An 18043-nucleotide genomic window follows, 5' to 3' on the forward strand; every position below is an offset into this window, starting at 1 on the left:
GCGCCAAAACTACAAATCCGATCAACACGAAAAATACTTAGCACACCTCTCGTGGACGCTGGCTTCGAAATGACACCTCACTGGAGTCTGTGCGTTCTACGGTTCGGGCCGCATTAATTGCGGAAAAAAGCCTAATAATAATAACAAGATGGGCATTTCCTGAAGGAAATACATGGTGCTTGAACAGCGCTGCCAGCTGCCAATGAACCTCAGGAGCAAGTCTGGCATGCAGGGCCCTGCCCCTGGGTATCCAATTTGGCCCCTTGGTAGCCACTTTGATGTGCGGGGCCCCTTGTTAGCAACTTTGGCCCCTTGGTAGCCATTTTGGCATGCAGAAATCCTTGGTATCCACTTTGGAGCACACAGTCTCTCGGTAGCTACTTTGGCCACATCCTCTTATATACAGACATCACTCCTATATACAGACACCACTCCTATATACAGACACAACTCCTACATACAGACATCCCTCTTTATACAGACACCACTACCATATACAAAGATCCCTCTATATACAGATACCACTCCTATATAGAGACATCCCACTATATACGGACATCCCCTTATATACAGACACCACTTCTATATAAAGACATCCCTCTATATACAGACACCACTCCTATATGCAGGCATCCCTCTATATACAGACACCACTCCTATATACAGACATCCCTCTATATACAGACACCACTCCTATATACAGACATCCCTGTATATACAGACATCTCTCCTATATACAGACATCCCTCTATATACAGACAACACTCCTATATACAGACATCCCCCTATATACAGACACCACTCCTATATACAGACATCCCCCTATATACAGACATCCCCCTATATACAGACACCACTCCTATATACAGACATCCCTCTGTATACAGACACCACTCCTATATACAGACATCCCTCTATATACAGACACCACTCCCATATACAGACATCCCTCTATATACAGACACAACTCCTATATACAGACATCCCCCTATATACAGACACCACTCCTATATACAGACATCCCTCTATATACAGACACCACTCCTATATACAGACATCCCTCTGTATACAGACACCACTCCTATATACAGACATCCCTCTATATACAGACACCACTCCTATATACAGACACCCCTCTGTATACAGACACCACTCCTATATACAGACATCCCTCTATATACAGACACCACTCCTATATACAGACATCCCTCTATATACAGACACCACTCCTATATACAGACATCCCTCTATATACAGACACCACTCCTATATACAGACATCCCCCTATATACAGACACCACTCCTATATACAAACATCCCTCTATATACAGACACCACTCCTATATACAGACATCCCTCTGTATACAGACACCACTCCTATATACAGACATCCCCCTATATACAGACACCACTCCTATATACAGACATCCCTCTGTATACAGACACCACTCCTATATACAGACATCCCTCTATATACAGACAACACTCCTATATACAGACATCCCCCTATATACAGACACCACTTCTATATACAGACATCCCTCTGTATACAGACACCACTCCTATATACAGACATACCTCTATATAAAGACAACAACCCTATATACAGACATCCCTCTATATACAGACACCACTCCTATATACAGACATCCCTCTATATACAGACAATACTCCTATATACAGACATCCCTCTATATACAGACACCACTCCTATATACAGACATCCCCCTATATACAGACACCACTCCTATATACAGACATCCCCCTATATACAGACACCACTCCTATATTCAGACATCCCCCTATATAGAGACACCACTCCTATATACAGACATCCCTCTGTATACAGACACAACTCCTATATACAGACATCCCTCTATATACAGACACCACTCCTATATACACACATCCCTCTATATACTGACACCACTCCTATATACAGACATCCCTCTATATACAGACATCTCTCCTATATACAGACATCCCTCTATATACAGACACCACTCCTATATACAGACATCCCTCTATATACAGACATCTCTCCTATATTCAGACATCCCCCTATATAGAGACACCACTCCTATATACAGACATCCCTCTATATACAGACACCACTCCTATATACAGACATCCCTCTATATACAGACACCACATCTATATACAGACATCCCTCTATATACAGACACCACTCCTATATTCAGACATCCCCCTATATACAGACAACACTCCTATATACAGATATCCCTCTATATACAGACATCTCTCCTATATTCAGACATCCCCCTATATACAGACACCACTCCTATATACAGATATCCCTCTATATACAGACATCTCTCCTATATTCAGACACCCCCCTATATTGAGACACCACTCCTATATACAGACATCCCGCTATATACAGACACCACTCCTATATACAGACACCACTCCTATATACAGACATCCCCCTATATACAGACACCACTCCTATATACAGACATCCCTCTATATACAGACATCTCTCCTATATTCAGACATCCCCCTATATAGAGACACCACTCCTATATACAGACATCCCCCTATATACAGACAACACTCCTATATACAGACATCCCCCTATATACAGACATCACTCCTATGTACAGACATCCCTCTATATACAGACACCACTCCTATATACAGACATCCCTCTATATACAGACACCACTCCTATATACAGACATCCCTCTAAATACAGACACCACTCCTATATACAGGTCAGAGTTGTGGGTCACTTACTTTTCACACACGGGGCCGGGGGGCACTTACTTTTCACACACGGGGCCGGGGGGCACTTACTTTTCACACACGGGGCCGGGGGGGGGCACTTACTTTTCACACACGGGGCCGGGGGGCACTTACTTTTCACACACGGGGCCGGGGGGCACTTACTTTTCACACACGGGGCCGGGGGGCACTTACTTTTCACACACGGGGCTGGGGGACACTTACTTTTCACACATGGGGCAGGGGGGGGCACTTACTTTTCACACACGGGGCCGGGGGAACTTAATTTTCACACACGGGGCCGGGGGGCACTTACTTTTCACACACGGGGCCGGGGGGGCACTTACTTTTCACACACGGGACCGGGGGGCACTTAATTTTCACACACGGGGCCGGGGGGCACTTACTTTTCACACACGGGTCCGGGGGCGCACTTACTTTTGCACACGGCGCCGGGGGCACACTTACTTTTGCACACGGAGCCGGGGGCGCACTTACTTTTGCACACGGGACCGGGGCACACTTACTTTTGCACACGGGGCCGGGGGCGCACTTACTGTTGCACACGGGGCCGGGGGCACACTTACTTTTGCACACGGGGCCAGGGGCGCACTTACTTTTGCACACGGGGCCGGGGGCGCACTTACTGTTGCACACAGGGCCGGGGGCGCACTTACTTTTGCACACGGGGCCGGGGGCGCACTTACTTTTGCACACGGGGCCGGGGGCGCACTTACTTTTGCACACGGGGCCGGGGGCGCACTTACTTTTGCACACGGGGCCGGGGGCGCACTTACTTTTGCACACGGGGCCGGGGGCGCACTTACTTTTGCACATGGGGCCGGGGGCGCACTTACTTTTGCACACGGGGCCGGGGGCGCACTTACTTTTGCACACGGGGCCGGGGGCGCACTTACTTTTGCACACGGGGCCGGGGGCGCACTTACTTTTGCACACGGGGCCGGGGGCGCACTTACTTTTGCACACGGGGCCAGGGGCGCACTTACTTTTGTACACGGGGCCGGTGGCACACTTACTTTTGCACACGAGGCCGGGGGCGCACTTACTTTTGCACACGGGGCCGGGGGCGCACTTACTTTTGCACACGGGGCCGGGGGCGCACTAACTTTTGCACACGGGACGAGAGGGTGTCATAATCACTTTATTCTGATGTTTGACTTTGATAAATGATCATGTCCTAAAATGGACACCGTACATTTGCATAGCTGCCATCTTTGGAAGGTCAAGTTGGGGGTAATGGAAAGTTTGCCATTATTTCCTATGGGAAATTTTTTTTTAAAATGCGATTTAAATAAAATCTACATATCGGATCGACTATAAAAGTCATAGCACACCTGTCCCCACCGAGGCCTTCGAAACGCCGCCTGAACGGGGTCTCTGCGCCGAGCGGTTTGGGCCGCATTAATTGCGGAAAACGCGGAGAAGAAGAAGAAGAATAATAATAAAATATAAGAAATCGGATTACAATATGTTGCTTGAACCTAGGAGGTTCAAGCACCATAATAATAATAAAATATAAGAAATCGGATTACAATATGTTGCTTGAACCTAGGAGGTTCAAGCACCATAATAAGAAGTTTACCACGATCGGATTACAATATAGTGCTTTGTTCCAAAGCACTATAATAAGAAGAATTTTACCACGATCGGATTACAATATAGTGCTTTGTTCCAAAGCACTATAATAAGAAGAAGTTAACTACGATGGAATAACAATATAGTGCTATGTTCCAAAGCACTATAATAATACTAGATGGGTATTTCCTGAAGGAACTACAGATAGTGCTTTGGAATGGTGTCTGGGCTGCCCCTGCAAGACTTTCACACTTGGGTGCCCCTCAGGGTTGAGGATTTGGTGGGCGGGGCCACTCTGGGTCTGATTTGGTGGGCGGGGCCACTCTGGGTCCGATTTGGTGGGCGAGGTCACTCTGGGACCGATTTGGTGGGCGGGGTCACTCTGGGACCGATTTGGTGGGCGGGGTCACTCTGGGACCGATTTGGTGGGCGGGGTCACTCTGGGACCGATTTGGTGGGCGGGGTCACTCTGGGACCGATTTGGTGGGCGGGGTCACTCTGGGACCGATTTGGTGGCCCGGGTCACTCTGGGTCCGATTTGGTGGCCCGGGTCACTCTGGGTCCGATTTGGTGGTCGGGGGCCACTCGGGGTCCAATTTGGTGTGCTGGGCCACTCGGGGTCCAATTTGGTGGGCTGGGCACCTCGGGGTCCGATTTGGTGGGCTGGGCACCTCGGGGTCCGATTTGGTGGGCAGGTCACTTTAAGAGCTGATATTATCTGGCAAATCTGTGTCCTGGTGGGCTCATGTAGAGTTCGTAGGCGTTGGCATAGTAACTGGGTCTGACTGCGCATATGAATGAGCTAATCAGCCAGGTGGCAGTTGGCAGTTATTTTGAAATTGCCTCAGAAATCAGGCCCATTATAAACGTATGGGAAAATTTCCCTATTGAAATGAATTGAGACACTTTTTTCAAACGCAAATTGTGCCAAAACTACAAATCCGATCGACACGAAAAATACTTAGCACACCTCTTGGGGACGCTGGCTTCGAAATGACGCCTCACTGGAGTCTGTGAGTGCTGCGGTTCGGGCCGCATTAATTGCGGACTGAATAATAATAAGAAGAACTAGATGGGTATTTCCTGAAGGAACTACAGATAGTGCTTTGGAATGGTGCCCGGGCTGCCCCTGCAAGACTTTCACACTTGGGTGCCCCTCAGACGCTGGTTTGGTAGTTGAGGATTTGGTGGGCGGGGCCACTCTGGGTCCGATTTGGTGGGCCGGGTCACTCTGGGTCCGATTTGGTGGCCCGGGTCACTCTGGGTCCGATTTGGTGGCCCGGGTCACTCTGGGTCCGATTTGGTGGCCCGGGTCACTCTGGGTCCGATTTGGTGGCCCGGGTCACTCTGGGTCCGATTTGGTGGCCCGGGTCACTCTGGGTCCGATTTGGTGGCCCGGGTCACTCTGGGTCCGATTTGGTGGCCCGAGTCACTCTGGGTCCGATTTGGTGGCCCGGGTCACTCTGGGTCCGATTTGGTGGCCCGGGTCACTCTGGGTCCGATTTGGTGGCCCGGGTCACTCTGGGTCCGATTTGGTGGCCCGGGTCACTCTGGGTCCGATTTGGTGGCCCGGGTCACTCTGGGTCCGATTTGGTGGCCCGGGTCACTCTGACTGACAGCAGGATAAGGGAATGGCTGATAACAGAGAATAGACTGACAGCAGGACAAGGGAATGGCTGATAACAGAGAGACTAGACTGACAGCAGGACAGGGGAATGGCTGATAACAGAGAAAAAGACTGACAGCAGGATGGGGGAATGGCTGATAACAGAGAGAATAGACTGACAGCAGGATGGGGAATGGCTGATAACAGGGAGAATAGACTGACAGCAGGAGAGGGGAATGGCTGATAACAGAGAGAAATAGATGGGTATTTCCTGAAGGAACTACAGATAGTGCTTTGGAATGGTGCCCGGGCTGCCCCTGCAAGACTTTCACACTTGGGTGCCCCTCAGGCGCTGGTTTGGTAGTTGTAGCCCCTCAGGGTTGAGGCCACTCTGGGTCCGATTTGGCGGGCGGCGCCGCTCTGGGTCCGATTTGGCGGGCGGCGCCGCTCTGGGTCCGATTTGGCGGGCGGCGCCGCTCTGGGTCCGATTTGGCAGGCGGCGCCGCTCTGGGTCCGATTTGGCGGGCGGCGCCGCTCTGGGTCCGTTTTGGCGGGCGGCGCCGCTCTGGGTCCGATTTGGCGGGCGGCGCCGCTCTGGGTCCGATTTGGCGGGCGGCGCCGCTCTGGGTCCGATTTGGCGGGCGGCGCCGCTCTGGGTCCGTTTTGGCGGGCGGCGCCGCTCTGGGTCCGTTTTGGCGGGCGGCACCGCTCTGGGTCCGATTTGGCGGGCGCCGCCGCTCTGGGTCCGATTTGGCGGGCGCCGCCGCTCTGGGTCCGATTTGGCGGGCGCCGCCGCTCTGGGTCCGATTTGGCGGGCGCCGCCGCTCTGGGTCCGATTTGGCGGGCGCCGCCATTCTGGGTCCGATTTGGCGGGCGCCGCCACTCTGGGTCCGATTTGGCGGGCGCCGCCACTCTGGGTCTGATTTGGCGGGCGCCGCCACTCTGGGTCCGATTTGGCGGGCGCCGCCACTCTGGGTCCGATTTGGCGGGCGCCGCCACTCTGGGTCCGATTTGGCGGGCGCCGCCACTCTGGGTCCGATTTGGCGGGCGCCGCCACCCTGGGTCCGATTTGGCGGGCAGCGCCACCCTGGGTCCGATTTGGCGGGCTGCGCACCTCGGGATCCGATTTGGTGGGCGGGTCACTTTAAGAGTTGATATTATCTAGCAAAACTGTGTCTTGGTACAGTTTGTAGGCGTTGACATAGTAACTGAGTCTGACTGCGCATATCAATGAGCTAATCAGCCAGGTGGCAGTTATTTTTAGAAATTGCCTCAGAAATCAGGCCCATTATAAACGTTTGGGAAAATTTCCCTATTGAAATGCATTGAAACACTTTTTTCAAACGCAAATTGCGCCAAAACTGCAAATCCGATCGACACGAAAAATACTTAGCACACCTCTTGGGGACGCTGGCTTCGAAATGACACCTCACTGGAGTCTGTGAGTGAAGCGGTTCGGGCCGCATTAACTGCGGACTGAATAATAATAAGAAAAAGTTAACCACGATGGAATAACAGTATAGTGCTTTGTTCCAAAGCACTATAATAAGAAGTTTACCATGATCGGATTACAGTATAGTGCTTTGTTCCAAAGCACTATAATAAGAAGTTAACCACGATCGGATTACAATATAGTGCTTTGTTCCAAAGCACTATAATAATAAGAAGAAGGTAACCACGTTCGGATTACAATATAGTGCTTTGTTCCAAAGCACTATAAATATAAGAAATCGGATTACAATATGTTGCTTGAACCTAGAGGGTTCAAGCACCATAATTACTTTGAATTAGACTGAATTGGACTGGAATTCACTGGAAGGTAACAGAATACCTAACCACTACAATGTTTCTGTTTCTTTTCTCTTTCACTCCCATACTACTTTCCTTCTTACAATCTCCTGCAATCCCTCCTCCTAGCAAAGAACTAGTCATTTCCCCCTCAATACTCCCCAGCAATCTCACCTTCTCCTCAGAACTGTCCCTCCACATACAATCAATCCTTTCTCTCCAGACGCACACAGCCGCATCATGTCCTATCCTGCTCCCACCTTGTAACGCTCTATCTGCTACTCCTCATCTCTGGTGACGTATCCCCAAATCCCAGCCCTCCTCAACACATCCCCACACTCATTTCTAACCCCCTGCCACGATCCTCTGCACGTTTTCACAACCAAGATAACCTCATACCCATTCATCCAGCCCCCGGTCCCCCTACCTGGAGCACTATGGAATGCACACTCTGTCTGCAACAAACTGCCATTTATCCATGACCTCTTCATCACCAACAATCTCTCCTTCCTCAGCATCACTGAAACCTGGCTCACCCCCTCTCACTCAGCCTCTCCAGCTGCACTTTCCTATAGCGGATTCCACCTCTCACACCCCTCGCCCCAGCAACAAACATGGTGGAGGGGTTGGCTTGCTCCTGTCCGACACCTGCTCCTTTACTCCAATCCATCTACCACCCTCCGATACTCTTCCCTCGTTCGAGGTGCACTCCGTCCGCATCTATTCCCCCTCCAACCTCCAGCTGGTTGTCCTCTACCGCCCCCCAGAACTAGCCATCTCCACCTTTCTCGATCACGACACCACCTGGCTACTTCAATTCCTCTCTGATGATATCCCCACTATCATCATGGGTGACTCAATATCCCCATTGACATTTCCACCTCAGCTGCTTCTAAACTTTTATCACTGACTGCCTCCTTTGGCCTCACTCAATGGTCCTCTGAGGCCACTCACAAAGATGGCCACACGCTGGACCTCATCTTCACCTGCATCCGCTCCCTTACTAATCTCATTAACTCATCCCTCCCCCTGTCTGAAACACAACCTACTGACATTCTCTTCCCTCTCCTCTTGTGCAACTCCCACTCCACAAACTCACTCACCCTCGCAGAAATCTCAAACACCTCAACTTACAATCACTCTCTGAGTCCCTTCTCCCTCTTACAGACATAGCCTCCATTCATGACACAGATGCTGCTGCCACTTTTTATGACACCACAATAACAGCAACACTTGATTCGGCCGCCCCGCTCATGCATAGCAAAACTCGGACACTCAACATACAGCCCTGGCTGACCAGCCTGACCAAAGAACTAAGACTACCAGGGTGGCTGAGCGGAGATGGAAGCGATCCCGCTCTGCTGACCACTTCACTGCATACAAGCAGTCCCTCGCCAGCTTCAAGTCCACACTCACTGCCACAAAACAAACTTCTCATCTCTCATATCCTCCTTGTTTCACAACCCTAAACAGCTTTTTAACACTTTCAATTCTCTACTCCATCCCCCCTCACCCCCTCCCTCCTCTCTCATTTCTGCTGAAGACTTTGCCTCTTTCTTTAAACAGAAGATCGATACGATCAGAGAAAGCTTTGCCCCACAGTGCCAAATGCCCCTCTTAGCTGCTCAACCCTGTTCTTCCAAAACCAGCTTCTCCACCATGACAGAAGATCATCTCTCCACCCTCCTGTCAAGATCACACCTCACCACCTGCACGCTTGACCCGCTCCTGTCCCAACCGCATCCCTAACCTTGCCACGGTCTTCATCCCAACCCTAACACACCTCTTCAACCTCTCACTCACAACAGGTGTCTTCCCCTCATCCTTCAAGCATGCGAAGATCACACCCATCCTCAAAAAGCCCTCCCTCGACCCATCCTCTGTGTCTAGCTATCATCTGATATCTCTTCTCCCTTATGCCTCCAAATTACTGGAACGACACGTCCATCTTGAACTCTCCTCCCACCTCTCCTCCTTCTCCCTCTTTGACCAGTTACAATCTGGCTTCCGACCCCATCACTCAACTGAAACTGCCCTAACTAAAGTCCTACTAACTGCCAAGAGCAAGCGACACTACTCTGTTCTCCTTCTCCTTGACCTTTATTCTGCCTTTGACACTGTGGACCACTCCCATCTGCTACAGATCCTCTCATCTCTTGGTATCACAGACTTGGACCTATTCTGGATCTCGTCATATCTGACAGACCGAACATTCAGTGTCTCCCTCCCCCACGCCACCTCCTCACTTCACCCCTTGTCTGTTGGTGTTCCTCAAGGCTCTGTTCTACTCTTCTCCATCTACATCTCGGCCTGGGACAGCTCATAGAATCCCACGGTATGCAGTACCATCGCTACGCCAATGACACGCAGATCTACCTATCCGGACCTGACCTCACCTCCTTACTTACCAAAATCCCACACTGTCTGTCTGATATTTCAGCCTTCTTTTCTGCTCGCTTTCTAAAACTGAACATGGACAAAACAGAATTCATCATCTTCCCCCATCTCACTCTACCCCTCCACCAGACCTATCCATCAATGTTAATGGCTGCTCACTTTCCCCAGTCCCACTTGCCCAGTGCCTTGGGGTAATTGTCGACTCTGCCTTCTCTTCCAAGCCCTTGCCTCCTCCTGCCATCTCAAACTCAAAAACATTTCCCGGATCCGCGCATTCCTTGACCGCGACACCACAAAAACACTAGTGCATTCCCTTATCATCTCCCGCCTTGACTACTGCAACCTCCTACTCTCTGGCCTCCCCTCTAGCACTCTGGCACCACTCCAATCCATCCTACACTCTGCTGCCTGACTAATCTACCTGTTGCCCCGCTATTCCCCAGCCTCTCCCCTATGCCAAGCCCTTCACTGGCTTCCTATCGCCCAGAGACTCCATTTCAAAACCCTTACAATGACATACAAAGCCATCCACAACCTGTCTCCTCCATACATCTGTGACATGGTCTCCAGGTACTTACCTACACACAACCTCCGATCCTCTCAAGATCTCCTTCTCTACTCCCCCCTCATCTCTTCTTCCCACAACCGCATCCAAGACTTCTCTCATGCTTCCTCCATACTCTGGAACTCTCTACCCCAACACATCAGACACTCGCCTACCATAGAAACGTTCAAAAAGAACCTGAAGACTCACCTCTTCCGACAAGCCTGCAGTGATCCTGAACCTACTGAACTGCCGCACAACCAGCTCTACCTTCTCCTAGTGTATCCTCACCCATCCCCTGCAGACTGTGAGCCCTCGCAGGCAGGGTCCTCCCTCGTTATGTACCTGTGTGCCTTGTTTTGGCTCATGTTTAATGTATTTGTCTATATTTGCCCCCTTTTCACATGTAAAACGCCATGGAATAAATGGCGCTATAAAAATGTATAATAATAATAATAATAATAATAATAATAATAAAAAATACCGCATCGCACCATGTCACATACCTCATCTGGATAAGGTTCAATTGACCTATGATTCTTTTTCCTATATAAACTATGCTGCTTTATCCCCCAGGGGCAGCTATTACCATGAGCAACTTCTCCTTTCTATACTTTATACAGCAGTCGGTTCAATGAAGAAGGTCTGAGTGACAAACATTTGTTTGTATTCAACTACTGTACGTGGATCTTATTAAATATTTCACTTTAGCATTCTGGTGTGTGCAAAGTCTACTTTTCTGATTTACCAAGGTTTGGGAACCTACTTTTGCACCATCTAACGGTTGTGCTTACGTTTTTTTCATCCATCCTGCCCCGTGTCTCCATTCTGCCCCTGTATCTCCATTGTGCCCCAGTGTCTCCATCCTGCCCTCTGTGTCTCCATTCCTGCCCCCCTTTGTTTCCATTCCTGCCCCCTCTGTCTCAATTCTTGCCCCCCTGTGTTTCTATTCCTGCCCCGTGTTTCCATTCCTGCCCCGTGTTTCCATTCCTGCCCTGTGTCTCTATTCCTGCCCCCTGCGTTTTTATTCCTGTCCACGTTTCCATTCCTGCCCCCTGTGTTTCTATTCCTGCCCTGTTTCTCCATTCCTGCCCCCTGTATTTCCATTCCTACCCCCTGTGTTTCTATTCCTGTCCCCATGTCTCCATTCCTGCGCCTGTGTTTCAATTCGAACTCCCTGTGTTTCCATCCCTGCCCCCGTGTCTCCTATTCTGCACCTTGCTCCCATTCTGTCCCCGGCCGCTTTCAATAAGAATTTTAAAAAAACCCTTTCTTCTTACCTGGCCGCGCTCCAGCCCAGGTATTGCAAGCGCTTACTCGCCGGCGAACGACAATGATGTCATACGCCGGCAGCGTGTACGCTTACGTCAGCTGCCAGCCTCCGATCGGCCCGCACGTCAATAGAGTTTAACTGAACCTTTGTCTCGAACCCAGGTTCAGTTACTACACCAGTAGAAGCCTGCCCATACAACAGTCAGAGCAGTAATGCCCTGACGACAGCCCTGAGACCGAGCAACACTTATGACTGCTTCTGATATCCATGCCAATCAGTTCAAGCATGGACTGCAGTCCACAGACTGTCCTCAGGTGTTCTAACACGAGCGTGACAGCTTAGTATACATTTATGAGGCTGTGACATCTGAGTTGGGATAGCCATGTCCAGTCTATTGCAGCCAGATTTCTGCAGACTTCTGAAACAGCCCTTGCTTTGATGCAGTAACGATAATGAATGATCAGCGATTCATCAAGCTGACACCCTTGATTCAGAAGGAGGCCTATTCCTCGGATTTAATCTGGATAATGTGCATAATGGTGAGCACCACGGTGTATGCCTCACCACAAACCTTTCTACAGCACCGGCTGCAGTAAGATTTGTGGCAATGCGAACGCTACCATTTGCCATGAATTCATGATAAGAGGGGCTTTCTTCGTCCCACCCTAGCCCCTCCTACTTTGTTGGAGCTGGGGCAAAAATCACATTGCACAAAAAAAGACTTTTCAAAGGTTCTTTTTTTTTTTTTTAAATCTGGCGAAAAAGCATTGTCTAAAAAGGAAGAGAGGCTTCTGCTCAGACTTAAGAAAGTGAGCATTTCCTAACATGTAATACTGTGTGTAAATATGCGGCACAAAATAAACTAATTATTAGGTGCTTTGACTTGAACATCGAAATATGCGCCAGATGTATTAAATATACAACTACAGCTAATCTGTCAGTTTAAGTTTGCACTGTTTAAGAATTAGGCTATGTGCATACGTTGTGCACTCGTGTGCGGATTTTTCTGCATGGTTTTTGTAAAATCCGCAGGTAAAACGCAGTGCGGATTTACCATGGATTTTTAGTGTTTTTTGTGCGGATTTCACCTGCATTTAACACATGCGGATTCCAGGTGTAAGACGCTGCGGAATCCACACAAAGAATTGACTGCTGCGGAAAATACAGCGCAGTGTTTCCGTGCGGTATTTTCCACACCATGGGCACTGCGGATTTGGTTTTCCATAGGTTTACATGGTACTGTAAACCTGATGGAAAACTGCTGCAGCCAATCCGCAATGTGTGCACATACCCTTAGGAAGAATTAAGTATGCACAAGTGTTTTTGAAGCATACTGAACACACAAAATCATCTACAGTTTTATGCATGAATTCTAAATACGGTATGTTTTGCATTTTTAATTTTAAGCATGTCTACAATACTTTTGAAAAAGAACATATATCTGTATTTTGACTCATTTTAATAAAAATTCCACTGACCTCCAAGTCATTAAGCTGGCACCTTCAATAAAGGCTCCTCTAGGAAACACCGCCACTTTTGAAGATGTTGACCTGTGAGTGTAACTGCATCCTTGCTCCTCCCTATCACTGCCCAAAGACAAATATAACAAACAGTTTGCCTTTGTACAAAAATCATGTACCCTGTGCACCATTTTGAAGGATTTTGATACAAAAAAGCAACAAATAAAAAACACAAATATTGAATCAGGGTGTATGTACAGTATATAGGTTTACTATAAGGCTTCTTTTACACTTACCAGGTTTTTTGGGGCCCGTTATTGCAGGCCTTTTTTGCGGGCCGTATCTCTGCAAATTTCACGGTCTGCCACAATAACGGACCGCAAAAACTTGTGGATGGCTGTTTTTCGGGTTTCGAATACTATGGATAAAGTATAGGAAAAAAAAAACGGTGTTCCACAAAACCAGAAGTCACTATGCACCGCAAAAACAAGCTTCCGTTGTTTTTGCAGCCCCATTGATTTTAAATGGGGCCATGTCCTTAAGCTGTGAAAAAGATCGAGAAGGCTCGATCTTTCTTCATGGCCGTAAATACGCCCCTCACGGCCATACGGAGCACCATGAAATTATTGCGGCCCATTTTTGTGGCCCTATAGAAATCTATTGGGGCCGCAAAAATGGGCCGCAAATCCACAGTATGTGTAAAAGAAGCCTAAATGTATTTTTATTTAACTATAAACTAACATCTGAATTCAGCCCTTGGCTCCAAAGAAAAACATAAATAATGCTAAAAAAAAAATTACAGGACAGAACGCTGGAAAACGCTGCTAAGTGCTTTGTGTGAAATGGCTTTATAGCATATGGATAAATAGGAGAGCAATAATGAAAAAACTATGATTAGAAAAAGATGATAATTTATTTTAAACACTTTTTGCACCTCACTTGAATTTAAAGGGAACCTGTCACCCCCAAAATCGAAGGTGAGCTAAGCCTACCGGCATCAGGGGCTTATCTACAGCATTCTGTAATGCTGTAGATAAGCCCCCGATGTATTCAGAAAGATGAGAAAAAGAGGTTAGAATATACTCACCCAGGGGTGGTCCCGGTACGCTTGGCGTCGCGGTCCGGTCCGGGGCCTCCCATCTTCTTACAATGACATCCTCTTCTTGTCTTCACGCTGTGGCTCTGGCCCAGGCGTACTTTTTCTGCCCTCATGAGGTCAGAGCAAAGTACTGCAGTGCGCAGGCGCCGGGAAATGTCAGAGAGGCCCGGCGCCTGCACACTGCAGTACTTTGCCCTGCCCTCAACAGGGCAGACAAAGTATGCCTGCGACGGAGCCGCAGCGTGAAGACAAGAAGAGGACGTCATCTGATGAAGATAGGAGGCGCCGGACCGGACCGCGACACCCATCAGACTGGACCGGGACCGCCCCTGGGTGAGTATAATCTAACTTCTTTTTCTCATCTTTTAGGATACATTGGGGGCTTATCTACAGCATTCCAGAATGCTGTAGATAAGCCCCTGATGCTGGTGGGCTTAGCTCACCTTCCATTTTGGGGGTGACAGGTTCCCTTTAAGTCTCTAGGAGTGCCCCATAGTTTTCAACAGTGCATCATGTTTTGTGCAAAATGCTGTTGAAGTAAGCCAAGAGGTAGCATAAGAAAGAAGAGTGTCTAACTAGGCTAGTAAGATACGCCAGACATCTCATCGAGCATGCATCATTGTGATAAATTTGTCTCAGTTTCTGCTTTGTCTAACATAGTTTTATCCTGTCTAAAATTAGAATAGTATTAATAAATCTGTAACATTGTTCATATTGTTCTTTTGGATTAGAGTCCAAATGCAACAGATGTTACATGCAGTTTGCCAAAGAGCCTTATATGTGAAATATTATCTAATTGTAAATGTTTTGAAATTTTATAGACTTTCTGCAAATCTATGGAGCCAGTCTGTGGACACAATGGGGAAACATATACAAACGTATGCAGTGCTTATTCCAACCGTGTTGCTGTGGATTATTATGGCAGGTGTCAAGATGTCGGGATATTATCAGAGCACAGTTTTCATTCAGAATGTGCATCCATTAAGTGCCCTACCAAGCCTAAGGTTGGCTGTAAAGCAGTGATACCTCCTGGTATGTATGTGTATTTATAGCAAGAGATGTCTTTCTGACTACTGATAATAGTAATGTGCTTACTTTGGCCTTGACAGCATCTTCATATGAAGAAACAATACCATTTGTGACTAATAGAACTGCATTACTTCAGATATTTATTTTTGTTATACCTTCTATCAGATTATGTTATGCAGCATTAGATCATAATCATTTAAAGAGGATCTGTCACTTCCTCAAAAACATTTAGTTCAAGCGAACTTGCCAGCAGGTTTTCCCGAATGCCACCACCTCTAATTTCCCCGTACAGCAATCTGTATATAAACCCCAGGCATATTCAGAAAATATCTTTGATAATTCTCCCATTCTGTATGGTAATTGGCATGGTTTGATCTGAGACATGTTGCTAGTCTTTTTTCAGCACCTTTTCTCTTCCTGCAGTTGAATCCTCATGCCTTGATTGTGGATCACACATCCTACATCATTCACACAGAGCTGAAAATCTCACATCTGCATACTGATAGCACAGACCTGGGCAGGCGCTGTTGTAATGTGCTTGGATATGTAGCAAGAGTTAGGGGTTTATATACAGATTGCTGGACTGTGGTACAAGAGGTGGTGGCTTTCGATAATTTTGGGAAAACCTGCTGACAAATTCCCTTTAAATGCCTTTTAATTAGCTCTGAGCTCCCATGATTATGCTTCTTTTTTTTCTTTTTGCACTGCATCACTTCATGGCAGAGATATTCACATTTTGTTTCTGGAGTGTGCTATGTGAAATCTCTTCTTGCAGTCCAATTGGGCATTTGTTTACAGTTTTCTCTAAGAGCATGTACAGACCTTTCAACCACAGCTGTCTGCCAGAAAGGACTGTGAAGAATTGTCCTCAACTGAACTGCAAATTGCAGAGATTTCACATAGTGCGCTCCAGAAGAAACAAATGTCAATATCTCTGTAATAGAGCAATGCAGCACAAAATGGAATAAGTAGCTGAATCAGAGATTCTTACAAAAGTTTATAACTCAATTTTTCAGCAAGTGACAGGTCCTCTAAAATTACTCATTTGTAATGCTTTGCTGTAGATTATGCATGAACTAAGGTTTTGATTTATTGGCTTGTTTATTTTTTTGTTTCATACAGGAGCCTGCTGTCCTTTATGTGCTGGAGTTCTAAGAATCTTATATGACAAAGAAAAGTTAGACAGATTTGCTGAGGTATACTATTTTCTCTAGAAATCGAGTACATGTATAGATAATTATTTTATAGCAATTCAGAAGTTTTTCATGTTTTGATATAAGACCGTATTTACAGTTTGTGCTTCCTTAGGCACTCACTCATCAGGAACCCCCATCTCTTGTCAGCATGACATCACCATGGCTGCATTTTTATGCAGACCAAGCTAGAAAATGAATGGAACAGCAGTAATGCCTGTGGACTACCTCTCCATTCTAAGAAAGATAAAAGTTCCCCATTCTGACCATTGGTGGGGTTCCAGCAGTTGGACCACCACCCATCCACAGAGTATAAACAGTATAATAGGCCTCTGACACACCTTCTGCTACAGGCAACCCACCAGATGGAGACCCAACTTGGAGTCTCCACATTTAAAAAAAATGTTTGTAAAATCAGCAGCAGTAACAAAAACAGGTACAGAAGACACCACAAAGATGGCACAGACTACAATAACGTGAGATCAATACATGACACTTAAAACGACACCATTGCCTACTCTGCCCTCTCTGCAACTCGGGTGCAAAAGTCATTTGAGATCTATGACTTGTTCATTTTTATGAAAGTTAGGTGGTCTACACTTTCAGGGATCATCCGGATTCGCTTATCTGTCCGGACACCACCATCAGCACTGAAGACAGGTTATGAAAGAATGCTGACTGCCAGGCATGACAAAACCTCCAAGGCGTGACAGGCGAGCTCAGGCCACTCTTCCATTTTTGAAGACCAAAATGCAAAAGGGTCCAAATTCCCACTGATAGCATTGATATTGAGTTCCAAATACTCCTGCACTATCTTCTCCAGTTGTTCACAACGTGTCAGACTTGTACTGTTCTGCTGGTGCATGGGCTGGTCTAAAAAAATGTGTTAAACGACTGACAGAAATTGCTTATGCCACTTACACTGCTGCTAATGTTTTTGTGATGACACCTTGACATTCCCAGTTTTGGACATCTAGAACTGGGATGCACACTATATGCCTCACTTCTGTCTTGCGGAAAACCACACTTAAGATTATCTACAAGCGTGTTTCGATACTCCAGCATGTGCACATCCCATTCCAAGAGGGGAAGCATGTGGCAAAATTTACTCTTGTACCGTGGATCTAGTAGAGTAGCAACCCAGATGTCAGCACTGTTTCTAACCCTAAGAATATAGGCATCACGTTGAAGAAGAAAGAAAAGACTCATGTGGTGGGCGCTTCAATGAAGACCAAGCCCATGGTGTGTTAGTGGCAGGGTAACACTCAAGATTGCTTCCTCTGTTCCCTATCGCCAATCACGGACAACAG

General features: G+C 47.6%; 1 protein-coding gene across 5 annotated transcripts in view; it reads left to right on the forward strand.

Annotated features, from left to right (window-relative positions):
- RECK (reversion inducing cysteine rich protein with kazal motifs) overlaps nt 1–18043 on the forward strand; it is a 1181658-nt gene that overhangs the window by 1059233 nt on the left and 104382 nt on the right. For all 5 annotated transcript variants that reach the window (XM_077269433.1, XM_077269437.1, XM_077269436.1 and 2 more), the window contains 2 exons: nt 15333–15543; nt 16663–16736. In XM_077269433.1, coding sequence (XP_077125548.1) covers nt 15333–15543; nt 16663–16736 — 285 coding nt within the window. The remainder of the gene's footprint in view (nt 1–15332; nt 15544–16662; nt 16737–18043) is intronic.

This window comes from Ranitomeya variabilis, chromosome 6 (assembly GCF_051348905.1).
Source record: "Ranitomeya variabilis isolate aRanVar5 chromosome 6, aRanVar5.hap1, whole genome shotgun sequence".
NCBI classification, from domain to species: Eukaryota; Metazoa; Chordata; class Amphibia; order Anura; family Dendrobatidae; genus Ranitomeya; species Ranitomeya variabilis.